Source organism: Aspergillus karnatakaensis (genome assembly GCF_047715665.1).
Source record: "Aspergillus karnatakaensis strain CBS 102800 unplaced genomic scaffold BJY04scaffold_45, whole genome shotgun sequence".
NCBI lineage: Eukaryota > Fungi > Ascomycota > Eurotiomycetes > Eurotiales > Aspergillaceae > Aspergillus > Aspergillus karnatakaensis.
Window position 1 is genome coordinate 239958 of NW_027395757.1, and position 21680 is coordinate 261637.

The 21680-nt window shown below is 50.8% G+C and overlaps 10 protein-coding genes across 10 annotated transcripts; 4 read left to right on the forward strand and 6 right to left on the reverse strand.

Annotated features, from left to right (window-relative positions):
- Positions 1-94: 94 nt before the first annotated feature.
- On the reverse strand, positions 95-1157 carry BJY04DRAFT_221069 (uncharacterized protein; the record flags this gene model as incomplete). The annotated part of the gene is made up of 3 exons (XM_073717020.1): positions 95-601; positions 667-1010; positions 1073-1157. 3 exons carry the CDS (start codon positions 1155-1157, stop codon positions 95-97), a joined length of 936 nt encoding a protein of 311 aa, XP_073568384.1.
- Positions 1158-2315: 1158 nt separating this feature from the next.
- On the forward strand, positions 2316-4309 carry BJY04DRAFT_195695 (putative integral ER membrane protein Scs2). The gene is made up of 7 exons (XM_073712255.1): positions 2316-2636; positions 2697-2767; positions 2830-2852; positions 2906-2964; positions 3022-3137; positions 3186-3290; positions 3361-4309. Exons 1-7 carry the CDS (start codon positions 2597-2599, stop codon positions 3790-3792), a joined length of 846 nt encoding a protein of 281 aa, XP_073568385.1. The 5' UTR covers positions 2316-2596; the 3' UTR covers positions 3793-4309.
- Positions 4310-4552: 243 nt separating this feature from the next.
- On the reverse strand, positions 4553-7973 carry BJY04DRAFT_209241 (methionine aminopeptidase; the record flags this gene model as incomplete). The annotated part of the gene is made up of 9 exons (XM_073714094.1): positions 4553-5341; positions 5408-5686; positions 5743-5991; positions 6402-6488; positions 6544-6705; positions 6756-7019; positions 7071-7681; positions 7739-7834; positions 7934-7973. 9 exons carry the CDS (start codon positions 7971-7973, stop codon positions 4553-4555), a joined length of 2577 nt encoding a protein of 858 aa, XP_073568386.1.
- A 271-nt stretch (positions 7974-8244) lies between these two features.
- On the forward strand, positions 8245-9838 carry BJY04DRAFT_195710 (DnaJ domain protein). The gene is made up of 2 exons (XM_073712256.1): positions 8245-8869; positions 8937-9838. The coding sequence occupies exons 1-2, from the start codon at positions 8472-8474 to the stop codon at positions 9664-9666; spliced, it is 1128 nt and encodes a 375-aa protein (XP_073568387.1). The 5' UTR covers positions 8245-8471; the 3' UTR covers positions 9667-9838.
- BJY04DRAFT_195712 (porin) lies at positions 9828-11591 on the reverse strand. Its single transcript, XM_073712257.1, has 5 exons — positions 11396-11591; positions 11264-11297; positions 11119-11207; positions 10341-11048; positions 9828-10264 (listed from the first exon to the last, which is right to left on the reverse strand). The coding sequence occupies exons 1-5, from the start codon at positions 11441-11443 to the stop codon at positions 10115-10117; spliced, it is 1029 nt and encodes a 342-aa protein (XP_073568388.1). The 5' UTR covers positions 11444-11591; the 3' UTR covers positions 9828-10114.
- A 452-nt stretch (positions 11592-12043) lies between these two features.
- Positions 12044-14662, reverse strand: BJY04DRAFT_111196 (asparagine synthetase B). The gene is made up of 9 exons (XM_073708147.1): positions 14457-14662; positions 14327-14377; positions 14241-14266; positions 14155-14181; positions 14059-14094; positions 13801-13949; positions 12483-13738; positions 12324-12428; positions 12044-12259 (listed from the first exon to the last, which is right to left on the reverse strand). The coding sequence occupies exons 1-9, from the start codon at positions 14480-14482 to the stop codon at positions 12217-12219; spliced, it is 1719 nt and encodes a 572-aa protein (XP_073568389.1). The 5' UTR covers positions 14483-14662; the 3' UTR covers positions 12044-12216.
- Positions 14663-15366: 704 nt separating this feature from the next.
- Positions 15367-16605, reverse strand: BJY04DRAFT_111224 (E2 SUMO-conjugating protein UBC9). The gene is made up of 4 exons (XM_073708148.1): positions 16323-16605; positions 16067-16227; positions 15980-16003; positions 15367-15827 (listed from the first exon to the last, which is right to left on the reverse strand). Exons 1-4 carry the CDS (start codon positions 16355-16357, stop codon positions 15574-15576), a joined length of 474 nt encoding a protein of 157 aa, XP_073568390.1. The 5' UTR covers positions 16358-16605; the 3' UTR covers positions 15367-15573.
- A 399-nt stretch (positions 16606-17004) lies between these two features.
- On the forward strand, positions 17005-17739 carry BJY04DRAFT_111250 (uncharacterized protein). Its single transcript, XM_073708150.1, has one exon. It carries the CDS (start codon positions 17132-17134, stop codon positions 17501-17503), a length of 372 nt encoding a protein of 123 aa, XP_073568391.1. The 5' UTR covers positions 17005-17131; the 3' UTR covers positions 17504-17739.
- BJY04DRAFT_111240 (putative G-patch DNA repair protein (Drt111)) lies at positions 17588-19559 on the reverse strand. The gene is made up of 5 exons (XM_073708149.1): positions 19262-19559; positions 18781-19188; positions 17983-18731; positions 17839-17931; positions 17588-17770 (listed from the first exon to the last, which is right to left on the reverse strand). Exons 1-5 carry the CDS (start codon positions 19455-19457, stop codon positions 17672-17674), a joined length of 1545 nt encoding a protein of 514 aa, XP_073568392.1. The 5' UTR covers positions 19458-19559; the 3' UTR covers positions 17588-17671.
- A 119-nt stretch (positions 19560-19678) lies between these two features.
- Positions 19679-21677, forward strand: BJY04DRAFT_111300 (acyl--CoA ligase). The gene is made up of 3 exons (XM_073708151.1): positions 19679-20332; positions 20384-21343; positions 21406-21677. The coding sequence occupies exons 1-3, from the start codon at positions 19802-19804 to the stop codon at positions 21499-21501; spliced, it is 1587 nt and encodes a 528-aa protein (XP_073568393.1). The 5' UTR covers positions 19679-19801; the 3' UTR covers positions 21502-21677.
- Positions 21678-21680: the final 3 nt, after the last annotated feature.

Genomic DNA, 21680 nt, shown 5'->3' on the forward strand with positions numbered 1-21680 from the left:
TATGATCCTCAACATGGGTTAGCTAGGTGTTAACTAGTCTTTTAATGTAAAATTATCTTTCCAGAACCTGATAGGCTGTAAGATGCGCCTAAAATCACTCTACGACTAGGCTCGCGCTAGGTATGAGCCCAAGGTCCTTAAGCGACTCGCCGAAGAATTCAGAATTGAACACCTTCCTAGGGAAGTTCTGGCGAAAGCTTTGGACCGCAACCCCATCTTCTGATTTCAAGGCTTCAGCAACCTCGAATAGCGTTGTCTCGACTGGCAGTGTCTTCATGATGTTTCCCTTCGGCGTTTGGAATCGGAGGCGAGCTTCTGTGTAGGCTGAAGCAGGTTTTGATGCGACAGGGGCAGAGGCGGTTGTTGCTGGCACAGGATCGGCCTGCACAGGAGGGGCAAGACCGGCACGCTCAGCTTTTTCGCGCTCGGCTCTCAGACGTCGCTCCTCCTTGTCTGCCTCAATCCTGGCTTTCACCCGGCGTTTAGCGTCAATCTCGTCCTGTTTATCCTTCTTCTTCAAAGCTGCTTCCTTCAGCATCTGCTTCCTCTGAAGCTCCTCCTTAGCATCCTGGGACTCCTTGGTGGCTTTCCTTCGAATTTCCTGATGTGAAGTCCACAAATCAGTATATTTGGGGAAAAGGAAGAGGACAGCCAGCCTTTGCATACCTCATTCCGCTTCTTGTCAAGCTTGTCCTGCTCGGATAGACCCGCGCGCTTAGCGGCCAATTTCTCCCTGAGCTCTTGAAGTCGAGCCTTCTTCTCCTCCTCTGTTAGCGGAGCGAGCTCTTCGGTCGACTCAGCGAAATCAACGTGCTCTGTCTTAGAAGCGTGGAATTCGGCTTGTGCATGACTTCGGAACTTCTTGCCACACTCGTTGCAGACCAAACTGCGAGCTTCCTCACCGGGTTGGAGAGCTGGGCCCTCCTCTTCCTCCTCGGCAGGCACTGCTGACTTTATTTCGTCGAGAGACTTGTCTTGATTCTGTTCGAGCCATTCGAGGGCTCCTTGTACTGTGCGTCGGTTACAGCAGATGTTAGTGAGCAGCAAGTAACAAGGTCAAGAGTACACGCACACCCGCCACTCCTCTTCACAGCAAGCTCGGCACGCTCCCTATCAAAACCCATATCAATGAGCTGATCTAGATCTGAAGTAGTCATCTTGAAGACTTGAACTAGATGGTAGTTTGATAAGGCTGAAATAAATGTATCGGTCTAACGAACTCAGAAAGTTGGAGAGCGGGGTAACTGAAATGTTCGGGGATGCTTTAGGGTGGAGTGAGATGGTTTGAAGAGAGAGCTTTCTGAAAGTGGCGTGATTCAGTGAGGTGAGGTTATTGTTGCTGGGTTTGTAGGATCACCACAAGGAGGAAGTAGGTAGGTTACCTAGTAGGTAGATGGTGCCAGGTGTAATGTGTAGGGTGACGTAGAATCGCAGGCTGGAGCTGGCTGTCGGCGGAGAATCGAGAGCCACTGCGGGATGACCCACTCTATTAAATCTACGAAGGACTTTGTAAGATCTGGAAGCTGACTACCAAACAAGGACAATAAATCACATATTACTGCTCTGAATGCTTACTTAGATAGAATACCAGTCAGTCTACAGAGTCCGCTCCAGATTGAGGCTACTAGTACCACAAGCTCTGCACTTGCGCTTAGCTCCGACGGAGGCAGAGATGTTTGGTAGGTACGTACTGTACAAATATTGGTGCCATATATAGGCACTCAACATGATTTTAGTCTACGCAGTAGGTGTCTATTGATTTCGAGCTAGCGTTATATTGCATCTAGAGTCTGGGAGAAATGAGAAACGCTGGGCTCGGAACCCAGTATGTGAGCAGTTGTTTGAAGCGCCGGCAGTTGAAAGGGGTATGTTTGCTGCGCCATATGAGCTACAGTCACTCTGCACAGTGCATCTCCGGGCACCCGAAGAACAAACAGCCACTACCATACTCAAGCCTGAAGGTCTTTGAGGGTCGGAGAGCCAAGAATGTGGTTAAATGAACATTGACGGAGTTGACTGAAAATCCGGGCAGGCCGAATCACATGTTCAGGAACAGAGACGGAACCATTTTAGTTGGATCTGCTTTTGTCAGGTCCGGAGGATGTCAATCAGTGCTACCATCTGACGGCCTGAGGGTGTAAGAAGGAGATAGTGCCACCATTATTCTATGGCAGAAGAAGTACAGGCATTGCAGGCGATAAGTAGAATGATAGAGATAGGTATAGGTATACAGAAGATCACGAGCATGGGAGCAGAGATGACTTCACTGACGGAGACTGGCTGAGTCAGCACCCCGGCCCAACCAGGATCCGCGACGCTCTTCCCCCGGCAATGAATTTGGTTGCGCCTGAATTTCGGCTTCGAATCGCAACTGATACGTATCTGTCTGTCTCTCAATCCCTATCGCCGTTGTTAGGTCTATCCGCTGCCCTGAGCCCCTCATCTCCGCCATCACGCACCTTCCATCCCGACGACCTCACTAATACCTGCTCTCTCGTCCCAAACGAACCATCTTCCTCGGGCCACTGTACCCTGTGGAACAACCAATTTCTGTGCCGTCATTTATCCAGCGACTACCTAACCTCCTACACCCACCATGTCTATCCTCCTCGACCCCCCAGAGCTCGGTTTCAAACGTAAGTCCTCGAGATAGACATACCAGAGGAATATAGTCGTCAAACTGACCCTGTGACTAGGCCCCTTCAACCGTGAAGTATGCCAAATCTTACACCTTACCAACAACAACTCAGACGCTGTTGTCTTCAAGGTATGCGCTTTCCTGTTCTGCAGACTATCATTCATAATCTGACCTTTTATCTCTCGTAATAGGTCAAAACGACTGCCCCAAAACAGTATGTGCTCGTTCCTACTCGCCAATAACCGAGTCCAACTAAACCGAACTTAGTTACTGTGTTCGACCGAACTCTGGGAGGATAGAACCGGGAAAGCATGTTGAAGTTCAGGGTATGAGCTGCGGACTAAACCGGGCTGGTTTGGCAAAGTTGTTGACATTGTGAATAGTGCTATTGCAGGCCATGAAGGACGAACCGGCCGACGACGCAAAGTGTAAGGATAAGTTCCTCGTCCAGACCGTAGCGGTCACAAAAGACATGGAGTTTGCCAACGTCGGATCCATTGTACGTGCCCCCAATTTTGATGTTATCTTTAAACTAACTAGGTTATAGTTCGAGAAGGCCACCAAGTCGGCTATCCAGGAGCGCAAGATCCGAGTGCTTTGGCTGGCCCCCGACGCCCCCGAACCCGAAAGTCACGAGAACGCCAATGGCACTGTAAGTCATGAATCGTTCCGATTAGAGGAAGCCCCTTGTTCAGTTCTTAGACTTACCTTGATGCCTATAGAACGCCCTTGAAGATGAACTCCCCGCCTATTCTTCTCCGAAGGGAGACTTCGAGACGCCCGCCGCTGGTCTTGGTAAAAGCCCTGAAGAGTCATCACCCATCCCACCCCCAAATTTCAACGAGCATGCTCAGCGCGAATTTTCCACCCCACAAGTGAGTGACAGCAAATCCTCGGCGAAATCTCCGACACCAAGCAACGGGAAATCGAATACCGAATGGGAAGCCCGACTGTCAGAAGCCAATGCTCAGATTCAACGCTTGAAAGATAAGATTGCAGATCAAGGACTGAGACAGAGGAAGATTGGAGGTGATAGCGAGAAGCCCCCGGCGGGCTTTGTCCAGCAGGCCCAGTCCATCGAAGCCGGCGTGCCGGTAAAGATCGTGGCAAGCCTGTGTCTGCTCAGTTTCTTGATTGCCTATTTCTTCTTCTAGCCTTGATTCTCCTTTCCATTACCCAGCGCCCATTTCGTACCTCTATTACAAACCACCTTTGTTCTCATTTCTGAGCTGTCTGTCATTCAAATTTCCTTTTGTCAATAACCCATGTCTATGTCTATTGTTGCCTCTTTATTCTGTACGGACGGCCATTGTGAGCACTGTGGCCTTGGCGTCCTTGCTCTGACGGTCTTCGACTCCATTTACGAAAAAGCGGTTGGGAAAGGAGAAGGGAGAACTGGCATCGCAAAACTATCGAAGCGACAAATCAACAGTGGTGGATACTGAAGCCGAACGTGTCGTTTTCTTGTCAGTACCAGGGATTACTGCTCCACCCTCTCCCTCCGACCTCTCGTTAAACTTTTAACACGATTTTCATTTGCAAGCGATTATCGGTTTTAGACGAACGTATGCGTTTAGTCAGGCAGTTTTAGTAATAACGATTATGCTACTGAATGCTTATACCTCTTCGTTAGCTTTAGCTTTAGGAATACAATTGCAGAGTTTACCTTTGGTTCGTTTCATACATCAAAACTCTCTGTATTGGGCTTGCATTATGTCAATTCATTCAGATACATGATATATACTCCTAAATACTAGCCTCTAGTGGATGAGAGCTACTAAAGAATTGAGAAAGGCTCACACCTGCGAAAGTGATAGCATCTCTATCGCAGGCAAAGACAAAAGATCACCAACTAGAAGAACGACTCCCAGGACATGCATAGCCGCATTGCTGGAAAAATTGATAGTGATCTATTCAACTTTGAATCTCACTCTCCTTCCACCCATCCCCAGCCTCGTCAGGCCCGGCGTAGATGCCCTCGCCAGCTCGACCGTTGCTTTTGCTGGTGTTACCTCCGCCACCACCAACCAGCCGACCACCCTGTGCCCGTTTAACACGGCACCAGGGACCGACATTCTCGTCTAGGATAAAGGTCCAGATAACCCAGACCCAGCTGTGGTGGCAGGGCAGGGGCTCATAGAACTCGCGAGCGATTCGGTGAAGCTCGTGGAGCCTAGTCCAGGGGATAGCGGGAAAGTCGTGGTGCTCATTGTGAAGGCCGACATTGTAGGTAAAAATGTTGAGGGGTCCGTAATAGGAGTATGTTTCTGGCGGCGGGAGAGAGTCAAGCGGGTGGTCTTCCTTCTTTTCCTTGTTGACTGTCTTGAGTTCCCGGAGAGACTCAGTGCCGTGATTGATTCTCGAGAAGAAGTAGTGTTCGGCGATGAAGTGCCCGGCGCAGGGGTGGAGGGAGCCAGCGAGGAAGGAGCTTAGAAGGAGGTAAAGGACAGGCTTGAGGGAGCCATTGCAGAGCTTTGTCAGTGCGTAGTCGAACGATAGTTGAATAGCGAGGTTCAGGACGTGGATGATGGTGAAGGGAGGGCTGTAGATGAACATGGGACGGACGGCGTAGAAAAAGATCTGGAAGGTGCAGAAGAAGGCTTTGCCTAGGAGGGAATCCAGAACGAATGCTTCGAAGGCTGTGGGAAGGTCGGTGTCGAGACCGGCGACGCCGAGGGATTTGTGGTGGGTAAGATGGTAGGGCTGTGGTTTCTAATCAGCTTCATGCTCTCGAGCAGGCTAACCAATAAGCTCCACGAGATTGCTTACCCTAAATGCAGCACTATAAGGCAGTCCGATTGGAAGGTTGGCAAAAATAGCTAGGAGCCTGTTGGCCATTGGTGACCGGAAAGCAAGGTTGTGTGAAATCTCATGAATGGCGAGGAAGAGGTTCTGGTTCGAGGTTGCCCCGATCACGTATGCCGTCAACCAAAACCGCCAGGAGAAAAAAGGAGCATCGCGGAGGAGGTATGCACAGAGAATCTGTAGGGAGACAACGCCGAGTACGACATATTTGGTCAATGGTTCGGGCCCGCAGAGCTTGGTGACCTAGTATAGATATAGTGTGAGCTTTTGCAGGGTCACAGGTAGTAGAGCGGAGATACCTCTGGGTGCGCCTTGATGATTGCTTGCCGTCTTGACCGGTGAGGCTCCTCTGTATATGTCCAGAAGAAGTGATCGTCTACTGAGGAACTCCCTGGCGGTGGGACTCGCGTTGAGAGCTCGTCCTCATGTGGCTTTGAAGCTGTGCGGAGGTTCCTCGTGGCGGACATGCGGAGCTGCGGTGTAGCGGAGGTTTCAACAGTCGAAGCCATGGTGGGAGAAGAGGGAGATTGCGGGGAAAGGAAGGGGTTCTAGCAAAGACCTATGCCATCGAATGAGTCAAATCTTAGAAGAGAGTGCTGCTAGTTGTAAACATGGAGGATGAAGAAAGTAGTGGTTCGATTAGAAAATGAAACATGGGAGTCGAATCTCGGAACCTTCGCCTTCCACGTGGGGCGCGCCAACTTTTTGGATGGTCCGATCTACAAAGGCAAATTGTACTTGAGCAATACAGAAATTCGTTGATTTTGGTTATCTTTACTTCGTACTTCGCTATAGAAAGCTGTTTTATCATTCATGCGTCCAAGGATATTCATCCAAAGTCTGCTTTAGTAGTCATCTCCACGGCTGATCACCTCCTTCACGGTAGGTCGCAGCACAATGGTCTATAGCTTTGATTAGCATTGCTTTCTAGAGTATAACTGATAGGATTAGTACTCACATGTTCGTACTGGGCAGTGTATGAGCCCTTAACATCGCACAGAGGTGGGTAGTCTTGCACGATACCCGACTGAACTAGGTTGTTAAGCTACGAAGCGGGCGATGATTAGCTTTAAATTCGATTATAGGCTGGAGAGACTTACACCAAGGAGATATTTATCCTGGCCCAATCGATCAAGATAACGACGGCACCAAGGGAGAGTGCCGAAGTTCTTGTTAATCACATTCAACAAGTTCTTCGCGGACGATAGCCGGAGAGGAACCTGGGCTGCGTTCGGCACAAGGGCATAGTGAGATGTTTCCATCTAAGGATTGTAAGCTTCTGATGAAGGAAAATCTAGCAGTGTTGACTCACGTCCTCTCTCACGTAGCCCTTTCCAGTACTACCAAAAGTCTCGATGGCGAAGACCTCGCCTTCTTCCATCTTAGTTTGGTCCCCACCTTTCACGATGGGTACGCTTTTGCCACCGTGGATAACGTGCTGGTCAATGTTGTGACCGTTTAGGTTACGGATGGCCTTCACAGGATACGTAGTCCCGTTCAACTCGATCTCGTAACTCTCCATAGTTTCCTGAATAGCAGCACCAATATCGCTCATGCGGACGTCAATACCCGCCTCCTATAACCAGAGTCAGCGGATTGATCAGGCCAGCTGACAAGAGACACATACGCGAATGCCGGTGTTGGTGGCATCCTTGACGGCCTGCAGCAGAGGATCATAAACCGGGTCAAAGGTCATGGTAAATGCACTGTCGACGATACGACCGTTAAGGTGCGCTCCGAAATCAACCTTCATAACATCACCCTGCTGCAACACCAATTTGTTGCCAGCATTGGGGGTGTAGTGGGCGGCGCAATGGTTGATGCTGAGACCACAAGGGAAACCCATACCACCTTTAATGTTATCGCCCTCCTCAAGACCCTGGTGACCAGTCAAGGCGCGGACAGAGTCCTCAATGCCCTCCGCAATTTCCGTCAATGTCTGTCCAGGCTTGATGTTCTTCTGGGCATACTGGCGGACCTGGCGATGAACCTCGGCGCCCTGGCGGTACTCCTGCAAGAAATCATTGTTCATGCGGTCAAGGTACCGCTTCTCTTCATTGGTTGTGCGGTAGGAGTTCTCGTTCTTGTACTCGACAATCTCGCCCTCGGGGTATTGGCCGTTCGGAAATAGGTTCGACACGGGCACGCGAGGAGGAGAGCTCTGGACTTTAGCACCGCCTTTCTTCTTCTTCTTGGGCTTGCGCTTCTTCTTTTTCTTGGCTGCTGTGAGACCGACCCCTGGTTAGCGGCGGCGTGCGGAGACGGGGAAGGGAGATAGGGATAATCCATACGTACCTCCGCTGGCTGCACCGTCGGCGCCGGCGTTGGCATCGTCTGCATCATCATCCGAATCGTCCTCCGCCTCGCCGGCTTCCGTTTGTGCCGCTGTGGCTGCGGCCGTGCCGGAGTCGCCGTTCTGACCATTCACTACGGAGATGGGATGTTAGTTCAATGCCGAGCAACAGGGAAAGATGGATCAAGGAAACTCACGGTCAAGCTTCTCAAGCTTCTCACTAGCCTGGGCAGCCATGATGAGAAGACAATAAAGCTTGTGGCTGAAAGATGCAAAAAGCACGCAGGGTAGTGTCGGGAAAAACCAGGGCGGGGAATTTCAACGGAAGAGAGTTCTGCGCCAAGCCTGAGGCAACAAAAGTCATAAGGTCTCCGGTTAGAGATGGATAAAGGAGGATGTCAAAGATAGAAAGCTCATGCTAGGCTACGAATGAAGCACAGTATATGTACATATTAGGCTATAAGTATGCACAGTGCTCGGCGTTATGGAGCTAGAACCTCAAGTTGTATAGCTCAGTCTGTGTCGAGTGGGTAGCATAGATATGAATAGATTGAATGAGTACATGACCACAGAAATACCTGCAAGGTAGGCCCCAGCAAGAAAGGCAGCGCTAAATCAAGTATTAACCTATATTCCATAGATGGATCAATACTGCACGTCCGTTGACTGCTTAGAGTACAGAGCAGATAAGATACCTAAGGTAGCAATGAAGCTCCGAGGGAGTCTCGCGCACCGATGACGCAGGCTTCCGATAAGCGGCCAACGCCTCAGCTCAGGAAATGTACTTCCACTCCGTCTTTGCACAAGCTCCCCTTCCGGGCAACGAACTCCTCTCCCTCTCATACAGAATACATAAATGGAGGCATGCCTTGTCTTCGCCACTTGAAGATCCCAATCGCTCAATTTCATCTCGACAATCCTCACTGCCACAGAGCGATTCCAATCCTCCCACGCGACCACTACTCAACCTCTAGCATCCGCAACTACAGGCAAATTTCCATCTTTTGTTATGGCCACACACACAAGTCCTTCTTCTCAACATCCCGCTCTCACAGTCTCGCATCTGCCCGAGAGCCAACATACTACGAAGTCCTCGACGTCCCAATAACAGCTACCCCCGCTGAGATTAAAAAGTGCGCCTCCCGCACCCCTCCATCCAAGTCCTACTTCCAAATACTGACCATTTCTCTACTTGATAAGACAATTCTACGCCCTTTCGCTCCGTCACCACCCCGACCGCAACCGCGACGACCCTTCTGCCTCCTCCCGCTTCGCAAAGATCTCCTCCGCATACCAAACCCTCGGCAACAGTACAAAGCGCGCAACTTACGATCGCGACCATGGAATCCACGCCTTCACTTCCTCATCTACACACTCAACTGCGAACCCAGGACAACACCCGATGGGCAGTTATAGCAGTTACAGTTCCCATGGTAGCGGAGGAGCATCATATTTCGGCTCGAGGCCTGCGAGTGGACTGAGTAAGCGGAGGGGGACGTTTAGGGGCCCCCCGCCAAGTTTCTATGCGCATGGGGGGTATGGAAACCGAAAGGGGTCGAGAGACGGGTTTGCTGGTGCGGGAGCTGGTTTCGCTGGCGGTGCTGGCGCTGGTGCTGCGGGCGGCGCTGGCTCTAGGTCTGCGAAAGATGACGATCCTACGTCGTTTATAGACCGAAACCCGGTGTCGCATTTCAATGCGCGAGGGCATTACCGGACACAGACGGCGGAGGATGCGCGGCGGCAGGATCGAAAGTCAAGAGAGACGCGCGTGGACATAAATGAGCAGTTTATTGGGAATCGCGGGGACTTCATCTTCCGATTTATTGTTGTCTCAGGCATGCTTGCGGGTGTAGTGGCACTTTCTGGTTTTGCGAGCAAGAATTCCGGGAAAGGGAAGAGCTCTTCAAGGCTGGGAGTAGAGGGCCATTAGCGCTTCTCTGACATGTTTTTGGTTTCGGCTGGTTCTGAACCGTTATTTGTATATACTTTGATGAATATAGAGGCGCCGACATAACTCTGGAAAGCTACACTGAGTGGCAATAGATATAAGTTCTACAAGTAGTATTGTGTATGTCCAAAGTCTGAAATAGCTCGAACAAAGGAAATTTAGTCTTATTGATATACAGTCGCCAATGACTACGGTACATGATTAATACCCTAAGGTCTAGATATCACGGCCCGCCGGCTCCTATCTTCCTGCTCATTATATACAAGGACTATTTTCTATCCATGTGCTTGTAGGCAAACAGACAGAGATTCAATTGAAAAGTGACTCCAGGAAACTCATAGAGACCTTAAAATCGCTGCGCTAAGCATATGGGAGCAATCAAGATAGATGTAGACGAGCCCTAACAACGAAGAGGGGGAAATGGGAGCGCTTAAGCCTCGAAGGTGAAGCTGGCGCCAACCTTGTGAGCAGCCTGGTTAAGGTTCTGGGTATCGAAAGAAGCACCAAGGCCGAGGGTGACACCAGGGCGGAGGAGAACGTTGTAGGCCAGAGCGGCAATACCACGGTCGTTGATCTTGACCTATATTGGAGAGAAAAAGGGGTATATTAGCCCCGTGCCTATCTATGGTTTTTCTTTCTTCGTTTTGATCACTTACCTTGGCGAAGGAAGAGGGATCGAGGCGGTACTTGCTGGCAACCTCAAGGCCAACAGCGTTACCGGCCTTGGAGTCCCAAGTAGCCTTAGCACCGGCCTCAACCTGAGCGTTAACGCGGTGGTAGTAGCTGGCAGCGAAAACGGTCAGGTTGTTGGCGGCGGTGACAGCAGCAGTGTACTGGGGAACGCTGTAGCCGACGGCAGCGGAGTACTTGGTGATGGCGGCCTTCTGCACGTCGTAACCACCCTCAGCACCGACGAGGAAGCCCTCGTGGCCGAGAACGGCGTCGAAGTTGGCGGAGGGGCCGTTGAGGAGATCAAAGAAGGCACGGGCGTGAACGTTGGGCTGCTTGAAGTAGAGGTTGAGCTTAGCACCCTTGGACTGCTTGGCAGGCAGGTACTGGGTGAGGATCTCAGCCTTGAGGCCCTTGGCAATGTTGTTGTCGAGCTCGAGCTTGGTGTCGAGGGCGTTGGCGGTGGTCCATGCCTGGGTGAGGGTGAGGCCTGAGCAAGGACAGACTATTAGCATCAATCTATGTTCGGCGACCCTTGACGCCAGAATGAATCTAGTGGAAGGTGACAAGCGATGAGCGCGAGTGATATTAACCACAAGCGCTCTATCAGGCTTTTTAGGGGACTTGTCTGGTGGTTTCCGATTGCGACCATGGGGGCGTTTACCAGTAGGAGCATCGACATATTTGGCCTCGAGCTATCGCGCAAACAGTTAGTCCGAGCTGCCGCGCGACTCGCTTTCAGTCATATCAGAATTGTCAACTTACGCTTCCAGCGATGGGACCCTCATGGGCAGACTTGCCCTTCACGTTGAAGGTGACGCCATTGGGAGCCTTGGACTTGACCTCAAGGGCAGCTATAATCGCATGTCAGCTTAGCTCGATCTCAGGATTAGCAGAGAAAAGTACATACCAGCGCTGGAGTGGTAGAAATCCTTGTTCAGGAGCTATCGATCATTGAATCAGCATTCAGAATCCGCGACACCATTGTCGTCCATCCTCCCCTTGCAAAGCAAAGCGGGAATATGGAGAGCTCGGAACGTACATCGTTAGCGGCCTTGGAGATATCGGAGAAAGCAGCAGGGGCAGCCATTGTGTAAAATTGAGAAGTGAATAGACGGTAACGTCAGAGATCTTGAAAGTGTAGAGAGAAAGAGCGATGGGGTTAACGGAGCTGGAGGAGGGAGAAGAAGATTCGGCGGATGGGAGGTTGAGGTTCCAAGTTGCCAACCCAAACAAATGATGGGGAAGCCACGGGAAAGTTCTTCCGCTGTGATTGGCTGTTGCTCGGTTCCCGGTAAAAGCCGCTTCCCAAAATCCCGTGATTCTGCCGATCGGTGCCTGAGAGGCCTGGGGCATCCTATGATTCTTGACCGAGCTCTTTTTGTTGGCCGGTGTTGCTGCTTCGAATGCTTGGAAGCTTTACTTGCTGGAATGCTTGCGTTTCCATGATACAGCGCTCGACGAGGACCTGACCGTATACCGGGCGCGATGTCTGCAAACCGCTGCCAGCGGGCCATGGATGAAGATCAGCAACAATGAACAACACGCAGCACATGACTCGAACTAGCCTCAAACTTAAAACAGAGCTACAAGAGTGAAACTTAGGGACCAAATCAACTCGAAATTGAGCTGAAACTATGAACGACTCTTCCATTCTGGTTTGTTGATGCGAAGAGCACCCATGAGCTGACCAAAAACGCAAACCAGACGCTCGTGACGCGAGAGATCCCACTAGCATCAAGCGGACGAAACTCGCTTTGCACCCAAAAAGAACATCTCCGGATAAATCAATCATCTATGCATGCTTCTATATATCAATATCATTCTAATAACAAGACTTGCGAAATCCTGCTACACAAATATCTATTCAGCGTTTTCGTACTTGGCGTTGTGGGTAGAAATAGCTCTAGAGAGGAGCATACGTGTCAGTACTCATGCACCGATTATGGGAGTCTTCCGCGAGAACATACCTTCCACTGGGATCGCTCTGCTTCGACCATGTAGGGACCCAGCGCTCGACTGTAGATGCGCAGTATGGTGGGAAGTGCTCGTCGAACATCGTACGGTACCAGTAGCTGCTTTGAGTTAGCTTATCTTCGAAACAGCATTCAGACGGCTTCGAAACTTACGCCTCCTTGGTGTCGGGAATATCGTCACCCCATTCGGGCTTGGGGTTCTTCATCATCTCATCGGTGACGTGAAGCTCGGCGGCGTCCTTCAGGCCATCAATCCAGCTGTAGCCGACACCGTCACTGAACTGCTCCTTCTGGCGCCAGAGGATCTTTTCGGGCAGATATGGCTCGACATCGGGCTCATCAGTGGTGTCAAAGGCCTTGCGGAGGATGTACTTCTCAATGCGGTCCTTGGTGATCATCTTCTCCTGAGGGTCAACAGCCATGGAGCTCTCGATGAAGCCCTTATCCAGGAAAGGAACACGGGCTTCCAAACCCCAAGCAGATGTGGACTTGTTGGCTCGCAGGCAGTCAGCAAGGTGCAGGTTTTTCACACGTCGGACGGTCTCCCTGTGGAATTCCTCCCTGTTAGGGGCAGCGTGGAAATAAAGATACCCGCCGAAAATCTCATCACTTCCCTCACCACTGAGAACCATCTTGACTCCGGCAGCCTTGATCTTGCGGCTGAGCAAGTACATGGGGGTAGAGGCACGAATGGTAGTCACATCATAGGTCTCGAGGTGGTAGATGACGTCTGAGAGAGCGTTGAGGCCGTCTTCGATGGTGAACGTGAGGGCGTGGTGCTTGGTTCCGAGGAACTTAGCCACCTCCAAGGCGGCCTCGGTATCTGGAGCACCAGGAAGGCCAATGGAGAAGGACTGCAGCTGCTGGAAAGAGTTGACGGTAGAAAGCTCGTTCTCATCATCGATACCGACCAACTCGCTTTCACCACGGTCCGTGATTCCCGCGGGGTGGGCCTTTGCCATGCGCAATGTCTCACGCTGGGCGATGGAAGCAACCAAACTGGAATCAAGACCACCGGACAACAAAACACCGTAAGGGACCTCTGCCATCAGACGCTTCCGAACAGACCTCGTTAGAGATTCGCGGATGACCTTGTAGTCAATCGGTGTGCTGGGGACATTGGCCGGGTCCCACCATCCGGGCTGGAAATACCGGGTAAATTCGCCGGTCGTGGAGTCAAAGATATGACCAGGGGGGAATGCTTGGACCTTGTCGCAAACGGGGTGCAAGCTCTTCAGCTCGGAGGCGAAGTACACGGCACCCGGTTGTTGAGAGGACCATCCGATATAGAAGCTGCAAACACCGATGGGATCACGAGCGGCAACAACACGATCCTGCTCCTTGTCGAACAAAACCCAAGCAAACATGCCATCGAGATGTTTCGGCGCATCGAGTCCATATTTCATGTACTGAGAGCTCGTCAGTATACCCGCGCCACAATCAATCACGACACAGGACTTCCATCACATACCAGCGGGATGATGACTTCACAGTCCGAATGTGTCTTGTAGTTGTACTTCACGTCCAGGGACTTCCTCAGGATGCGGTGGTTGTAAATCTCACCGTTGACGGCAAGAGCCAGGGATTCATCGTCGTTAACGAGCGGTTGCGCACCGGAGTCTGGGAGAGAAAAAAGTCTTAGCCAGCAGTCAAGGCACGAGGCAAGTATAAACACGGATTACGGGGCTGAGACTAAGGAAAGGGCCAAGGAACAAGCTAAGGAACATACCAACACCGACGATACACAGACGCTCGTGGCAAAGAACTGCAAACTCGGTCAGCTTCAAACCACTCCCATTTTCGGACAGACCCAAAAAGTACTAACCGGTCTTCTCAGCAATGAAGTTTCCACCTGTTGTTGCTATGTTAGAATATCCATCCTTATCAAGGGCCGATGACCGCATGACTCACTCCAATCAGGTCCGCGATGGCGCACGCTGCTTCGATGTCAGCCCCCAATTTGCTCGTCAGCCGAATGTAACTCCGGGATTACTTACGCTTTCGCCATGCGCAAAGCTGTGGGCTTGAAAGCCTGCACATCGGGGTGACTGTACGGATGCAATTAGCACTGCGAGCGCGGGGAACAGTGTGCCGCTGGCAAAAAAAAAAACTCCCCGGAGGACATACTGGTGACACGCGAAGATACCACACATGCTGGCGGGAGCAATTGAGCAGCGAAGTCAAGAATCTAGACAGCGCAAAGAAGTAATCTTCTGAGTAGAAAGAAGAAGAAGTGTGCGAATTGACTCAGAAGTAAAGTAGGATGGATAGATGGGGCAGAGGGCAATTTTTAAATGTCAAGGGAATACCTCAGTGCCCCGGCCCCGTCGGCGGGGCGGAAATCGAGGGGCGATTTCGGCCACCAAAAAATCTGGGAGAGCGACTCCAGTGCAGTGGTCACTGACAGCCCTGACTCATTCCGATAAGATAACCGCTCCATTGCCTTTACGCTCATTGGCCGGCTAAACAAACTCAATCCGGTCTACTTATCTTCAGGCCCAGGAACCTTGCGCTGAGCTTTTACTAACTACTACGTACGTAGTTGAGTGATCGTTTTGCAGCTATGACGCAGAACTATTTTGATTCGAGGTTTTCTGATCTTGCACGTCTACCTAGGTAGCCTAGACTACCGGGCACCTAGTGCACAGGGTAAGGCAATCGCATCGTAAAATCTCATGAAATTGGTCAATGCTTTATTTAATGGTCATGACCTCGGCAGCCGCCGTAATTCCTCCCGAGTAGATATGCGCATGGCGACAGTACAGAAAAAGACGATCCCCCATACGGGCCAATTGACCCCCGCCATTTCTCACTTCGTCCCAAACGGATGAGTGCAAGATCCTGTATGCGAGGTAGAGTAGAAGGTGAAGTGTGCGCGGTACCTGCGGATAGAACACCGAAAACCCCTCATGCGAAAAGGCAAAAACGCCGTTCGTGACCTCCTAGTCTGCCGATTTTCCACGCCATGCTCGCTAAGAAGAAAATAATAAAGGAATTGCGGACCAAGAAAACGACAGCCCCAACTTTGATGGTAATGGGGAGGGGATTACTGGGAGAGCGACGACTCCTTCCCGCCACACAGAAGTAACCAGCGCAGAAGTCAAAATAATTTCAACCACTGCAGCCCCCACGCAGATACAGTCCGCCGTATCCGCGATAAACCCGGTGAGTGAAAGGAACCCGAGGCGGAAGAACAGAAATGAACATAGAAGGGAGCCAACTCAAAATAGGTCTTCAGCCAAGCTTATAGAGCCGGGTTCTCTTTAACAACTTGTCGAACACGCTTCTCATACGCAGGGCGGTCTTTCTTGTAAAGGTTGTATGCTTCTGCCTGTGCCGGCGACTCAGGATTGGGGTCATTCAGCAAGTCTTGAATGCCAAGCAGGATTTGCTTAATAGTGATGGCTGGTTTCCAGGCCTCGTCTTCATTCAAGATCGATAGACAGACGGTACCGGAAGGATAGACATTCGGGTGGAACAGAGGAGGGACAAATTTACCTGGTCAAAGTAGCATTCAGTCAGCACAGGGCATCTCACAAACAGAAAGCATGTTTCGAAAAGCAAAGTAACACAGGTGAGAGGGTGCAACGCAGGCCTCCATCATTCACCAAAGAAGAATAGCAACGAGACGTCAGAAATGAAGAACGTACACTTCGGAGGCTTTGTAGGGTATTCTAGTTTATAGGCCACGAGTTAGGTGATCAAACTTCTGCACAGATGAAGGCGGCGCCACATACCTTCAGGAAAGTTGACCTCGAGCTTGAAGAGCCCACCCTCCCAAAGGGTCTGTGTCTTTCCCGGAATACCACATTCCCAGCGCTTCAGATCAAGAACTCCCTGGGGGGTACGGTGCGGTTTTGCGTAGAATCCGAAAGGGTGGTCGCGGCGCCACTGCTTCCTGCGCGCGCAAAGGGACTCGATCAGCTCAGTGCGGGGCAGCGGTAACTCCACGAAGGAAGGAACCAGATGAGATAGCTTGTTTGCTTGACTTACCTCTCTTCAGTAAGGCGGTTGATACAAAGCGACATATTTTCTGCGGCGAATGCGACACGACAAGGCGCAAGGTAAAGCTTCAGTGAGGCTAAAGACCTAGTGCCTGAGGTAGTGGAGAGGACGAAAGAGGTGTTGGCGATTGAAGAAAGAAGGTTAAGTGATGAGAGAGGGAGGCAGATGTATGAGGAGAGTAGAAGATAGGAAGAAGTAAGAAAGAATCATATATTATAAAGATATCACACAATTCTGCGTCTAGTGAAGTGAATTGAGGTGTGTTAGAGCCTGAGGCTTGAGGCGAAGATGATCCCCGATCGCTGTTGGATTCTGGAACCATCAATTCTATGAGCGCTGCAACCAATCATATTGATTTCATGCTTAAATATCACGTGACTATCTACAGAGTGTGACTTGAGGAGCAATCCCACGGATTCAAGCCCAGGGTCTTTCTACGGAGTATGGGTACCGTCTTGATGATAGATGGAATAATCTCTGTTCTACCCATCTGGGAGATAATCTGTCTCCAGAAGCGGTTTTTCCGTACCTGATCTCTTTTTGACAGAGATACAAAGCACGTAGCTCAAATTAGATACGTACATTCCAGGGCTGCGCCCAGCGATCCTTTGACGATGGACAGCAACCACGCATTTTCGTCAGTTTCCCCACAGCTATTTATTGTTTACCCTACAAGCCTTTCCACAGAGCGGCCGTATTAAAGCTTCGTTTGCACCTCTCAGATCCACAACTCAACCTCCATCCCTCACCAACAGCTCGTCTCATCATCTTCCATCGAACAAGCTTGAGACGTCAAGATGTGTCACAAGATTACCTGGTACCACGTTCTTTGCCTCCATCAATCACAGGCCCGCACACTCAATGTCTGCTGTAAGGACGCCCTTCAGTGTAACTATGATTGCGGCATCCTAGAATCTTGGTCGATACCCATCATGGGCGCCTGTCCTTCGTGCTTATCAAAGGCAACATCTGCACGACAACAACCACAGAAGACAACACAGAAGACATCGCGGAACACATCGCGGAAGACCCGGTCCTATGAATTTACCCCCATCTTAGAGAAATTCGAAGACGAGCTCTTGGCGGAAAGCGACGATTCGTGTCTCTCCAGTACGCATAGCGACGATTCAATACACGATCTAGAGCTGTTCGACATGGTCACATTCTGAAGGTCGAGCGGGCGAAAGGATATCAGCCGCTCTCAGAAAGCTATTATTGCTTCCAGTCCTTCGTTCGTCGCAGACGTCAGCTTGTCGCTTCATACGAATATCCACGGGCATACAGGGCACGCCGCGCTATTGCCGACTGACTAGACAAAGCTCCACTCATTCAAGGAATCAGTCTTTATATATACCTTCCTCGAATCTCTGGGTGTCGAAAAAGCGTGCGGTTATTGGATTGCCGTTAAATATCCGACCTTCGAGAGCGTTCACGGCCTAGGCAATCGTCAGTCAACATAGTTGCAAAACGAACAAGTTTGAATCCTTGGTTGAAAGGCACTCACCCGGAGCGCGGATAACTGGTTGGTGAACTTGACAAAGACGGGGACAGGTGGCCCGGTATCACGAGAGATATAGACACGTTCAACACGGCCATACTGTACAGTATTAGAGATTGAGGACAATGATAGACATGTCAAGTATTTTACCTTCTCTCCACATTCCTCTCCAATTTCCTGCATCAGACCGCCACCTTCGTCGCCAGCCAATTCTGCATCCACATCCATGCCATCCAACATCCCTTTCAAGATGATGACTTCGCTCATGGGTCCGAACTTACCCGCTTCCTCTTGCTTTCTTGCGCCGCCGACGATTTTACCCCTACCAGCCGGTGTAACATAGCCACCACCTTCTGAATCCGGCCGTTTCTTCCGCTTTTCAACTTGAACTTGCAGGGGTTTAGCAATACCGGAGCCAGTGGCACCAAGGCCCGACCCTTTGGTCCAGCCATACTTGGCCAATAGTCGCTCAGCGAAGCCTTTCTGTCCAGGTCGAATTGATCGCTGACCATCTTCGCCCGCTTCATCCTCTGCAGGTTGCTCTTTCGCAAGCACTTCTTCAAGCTCTGCTTCCGAGGCAGGGATATCTTCTGGCGCTGGAGGGAGGGCATATCGGACCGGCGCACGAGATATCGTTGCAGACGGTGCCTGAATAGTGTCTATAGTTGTTGGCGGAGCTGGCGGTGGATGTGCCAGTTCTGACAATTGGAGGCGCCGCAAGTATGCGTCATCTCCGGTAGGCGCATCATGAGGTAAAACAACCGCCCCCTTCGGTGGAGGTGGTGGAGGCCAAATCGTGTTAACCCCGGAAGCAGCTTCATCGACTGAACTAATACGCGCTGGGGGTATATCATTGAGATTAGGAGGCGGGGCAAAGTTGCCGGGAGGCGCAAATTGACCTGATATGTATTAAGCGCTTCGCCCCTAGATAAAAGAGCTTGAACTCACGATTTGCTGTACGTGCATAATCATCGTCACTACACGAGTCTCTGCTCGGCGATCTCATGCGGTGTGCGTAAAGACGATCCTTCCACTCTCGAACCTCGGAGATTTGTTCATCGCTATGCTTGTATTCCTCGTAGATATTCGGCCTCGACGGATCGTAGATGTCATCCCAGTTCTGTACAAACTCATGCGCCTCTTGATTTTTCTTGCGCTTTTTGCGTCCTCCGCGCTGCCTCTTCGGCCCCGAGTAGAAACCATTGACGTCGTCTTCCTCGGTAGCTGCCCAATCTGCAAGGGAAGATTTGATCGAAGCGGTAGCGGAGTTTGCAGCAGCAGCTTTCGGTATAGCTGTCTTTGGCTTCGGCTTTTGAGTCGCTAATTGGGGGCGTTTTGTAGGTTGAAATCGGAGAGCTGAGTGCGCCAGGTTATCAATCACACTGTGGACGATGCAAGATGATAGTCTGCAGGACAGATTGAGGCATACCATTACTGGCCTGCTTCTTTACATTGGCTTCATCCAAATGAGCTTCGCCTTCAGCACCTTGCTTATACACGACCGGGGCACGAGAAATGGTTCCAGGCGAACTATCCGCAGACGGGTCAAGTAAATTGGCATAGAGTGACAGCACGCCACCCGGCTTAGCTGGTGTCGAGTCGGAAGCCATATCGCAATGAAGCATACAATAGAGCCAACAAAAAGCTATAGACAGAAATGTGTGGCCATAGGTAATTGATTGAGGGGAGGTTCAAAGTTCGTGCAAGTATCAGATCACAGCCCTTCGATTGTAGAGAGCATGTTTGTTCTGTTTGCTCCGCACCTCCGAGCTGGTCTTATGTAATGCGTCGGCCAGAATAGATACCGGGGAGGCTCGGCAGTCGGCCGATAACGATGACGAGAGCAGAGGCAATAATGTTACCTACCTAGTACTCGGGAACAGTCCATTGATATATTGTCTCTTTCCAGCTTGTTACTTTTATCCATTTGTACATCTTTAATCATATATACCTATTTTTGCCCTCAAAAATGGCCACACTGGCTCAATCTTTCTCGTCGGACGGCGCCCGCGTCGCTCTAATTGTTCCCCAGAATCCCGCTCTATCGATAACCTACCAGCAGTTGCATTCCGAAATCTCCAAATTCCAGGCCAAGCTGGCTAGCCTAGGCGTTGGTCATGGAGCCGCTGTTAATCTGGCTCTTGTGAACTCGTATGAGTTTATTGTTGGGTTTCTAGCTGCCTCCTGGCAGCGTGCAATCGCTGCGCCCCTGAACCCTGCCTACAAGCAGGATGAGTTTGAGTTCTATATTGACGACCTCAGCTCAACCCTAGTCCTTATTCCCCGAGGATCGTATGCACAGGATGGTCCTGCTGTTCGGGCTGGTAGGAAATACCAAGCGGCTATTGCGGAGTGCTACTGGAATGGCACCGAGGTTGTTCTTGATGTGAAGGAACTTGGTAAGTTAGAAGGCAAGGGAAACGCTGGAATCCAGAAAGCGCAACCCGACGATGTTGCGCTTGTCTTGCATACGAGTGGAACAACTGGCAGGCCTAAGGCTGTATGATATTCGCCTACCCCTAGATCGAATGGAAGACTAACATGCGACTAGGTTCCGCTCACGCACAAGAACCTCACTACTACCATGAGTATGTTGATCCAGCCAAGATCAACCCTCAGTAGAGCTAACCCGGCCACAGGAAACATCCAAGCAACGTATAAACTCACTCCGGAAGATCGGACCTACCTCGTGATGCCCTTGTTCCACGTTCACGGCCTTCTAGCTGCATTTCTAGCTCCTCTTGCCTCTGGGGGCTCGGTCATCGTGCCCACCAAGTTCTCCGCCTCCGAATTTTGGTCAGACTTCATCAAGTACAAGGCGAACTGGTACTCCGCTGTTCCCACTATCCACCAAATCCTGCTCAAATCACCCCAGCCCAACCCTATTCCTCCGATTCGGTTCATTCGCTCTTGCTCCTCGCCTCTCTCGCCTAAGACCTTCCAAGATCTGGAGAAGACATTCAACGCTCCAGTCTTAGAGGCCTATGCTATGACAGAGGCCGCGCACCAAATGACCAGTAACCCTTTGCCTCCAGCGAAGCGGCAACCAGGCAGTGTTGGAATTGGCCAAGGTGTGGAGATCAAAATCCTCGACCAAGCCGGAAACGAAGTACCCCAGGGTGCTGAGGCAGAAATCTGCGTTCGAGGAGAAAACGTCACTAAGGGATACCTCAACAATCCAGCTGCCAACAAATCATCTTTCACCAAGGGGGGCTTCTTCCGCACTGGTGATCAGGGCAAGAAGGACTCTGATGGCTATGTGATCATCACAGGGCGTATTAAAGAACTCATCAACAAGGGTGGAGAGAAGATCAGCCCAATTGAGCTTGACAACACGCTCCTGAGCAACCCCAAGGTCGGCGAAGCGGTCTGCTTTGCCATCCCGGATGAGGGCCATTACGGCGAGGACATCGGTGCAGCGGTGGTCCTTAAGAGCGGTCAAAGTGCCACGGAAACCGAATTGAAGGCGTGGGTTGAAGGCAAGCTTGCCAAGTTTAAGACGCCTAAACAGGTATGCATCCAGTAACTTACTTTTTACCTGCCTGCCATCACACATTTACTAATAGTATTTAGGTCTGGATCGTGTCTCAAATTCCCAAAACTGCAACCGGCAAGATCCAGCGCCGCAAGGTAGCAGAGACAATGCTGAAGCCCAAGGCCAAGCTGTAAAAATCTTCCATACAGTGTACTACACAGCGACACACGTGTACAGATGTATATATGTCCTATAAAACCACCACCGTATGTGACAGTCATAGGTGTAGATATACTACCAAGCAATCCACCTCATGTAAATATCATATTCAGTCTTACAACATTTGTATTCATATTCATAGTTATTCTCATCC

Coding starts and splice junctions, on each gene's coding strand:
- BJY04DRAFT_111250 (XM_073708150.1), top strand. CDS start 17,132: ATGTGTCACAAGATTACCTGGTACCACGTTCTTTGCCTCCATCAATCA.
- BJY04DRAFT_111196 (XM_073708147.1), bottom strand. CDS start 14,482: ATGTGTGGTATCTTCGCGTGTCACCA. Junction 14,267..14,326: donor GCTTTGCGCATGGCGAAAGC/GTAAGTAATCCC, acceptor ACATCGAAGCAG/CGTGCGCCATCGCGGACCTG. Junction 14,095..14,154: donor CTTCATTGCTGAGAAGACCG/GTTAGTACTTTT, acceptor CCGAGTTTGCAG/TTCTTTGCCACGAGCGTCTG.
- BJY04DRAFT_111224 (XM_073708148.1), bottom strand. CDS start 16,357: ATGTCGCTTTGTATCAACCGCCTTACTGAAGAGAG. Junction 16,228..16,322: donor AACCGCCTTACTGAAGAGAG/GTAAGTCAAGCA, acceptor TTGCGCGCGCAG/GAAGCAGTGGCGCCGCGACC. Junction 16,004..16,066: donor CGAGGTCAACTTTCCTGAAG/GTATGTGGCGCC, acceptor CCTATAAACTAG/AATACCCTACAAAGCCTCCG.
- BJY04DRAFT_111300 (XM_073708151.1), top strand. CDS start 19,802: ATGGCCACACTGGCTCAATCTTTCTCGTCGGACGGCGCCCGCGTCGCT. Junction 20,333..20,383: donor CAACTGGCAGGCCTAAGGCT/GTATGATATTCG, acceptor ACATGCGACTAG/GTTCCGCTCACGCACAAGAA. Junction 21,344..21,405: donor AGTTTAAGACGCCTAAACAG/GTATGCATCCAG, acceptor AATAGTATTTAG/GTCTGGATCGTGTCTCAAAT.
- BJY04DRAFT_195710 (XM_073712256.1), top strand. CDS start 8,472: ATGACGCAGGCTTCCGATAAGCGGCCAACGCCTCAGCTCAGGAAATGT. Junction 8,870..8,936: donor ACCCCCGCTGAGATTAAAAA/GTGCGCCTCCCG, acceptor CTACTTGATAAG/ACAATTCTACGCCCTTTCGC.
- BJY04DRAFT_195712 (XM_073712257.1), bottom strand. CDS start 11,443: ATGGCTGCCCCTGCTGCTTTCTCCGATATCTCCAAGGCCGCTAACGAT. Junction 11,298..11,395: donor TCTCCAAGGCCGCTAACGAT/GTACGTTCCGAG, acceptor AATGATCGATAG/CTCCTGAACAAGGATTTCTA. Junction 11,049..11,118: donor AGGGTCCCATCGCTGGAAGC/GTAAGTTGACAA, acceptor TTTGCGCGATAG/CTCGAGGCCAAATATGTCGA.
- BJY04DRAFT_111240 (XM_073708149.1), bottom strand. CDS start 19,457: ATGCTTCATTGCGATATGGCTTCCGACTCGACACCAGCTAAGCCGGGT. Junction 19,189..19,261: donor AAAGAAGCAGGCCAGTAATG/GTATGCCTCAAT, acceptor TGGCGCACTCAG/CTCTCCGATTTCAACCTACA. Junction 17,932..17,982: donor GAGAGGAATGTGGAGAGAAG/GTAAAATACTTG, acceptor AATACTGTACAG/TATGGCCGTGTTGAACGTGT.
- BJY04DRAFT_195695 (XM_073712255.1), top strand. CDS start 2,597: ATGTCTATCCTCCTCGACCCCCCAGAGCTCGGTTTCAAAC. Junction 2,637..2,696: donor CCCAGAGCTCGGTTTCAAAC/GTAAGTCCTCGA, acceptor CCCTGTGACTAG/GCCCCTTCAACCGTGAAGTA. Junction 2,768..2,829: donor CAGACGCTGTTGTCTTCAAG/GTATGCGCTTTC, acceptor CTCTCGTAATAG/GTCAAAACGACTGCCCCAAA.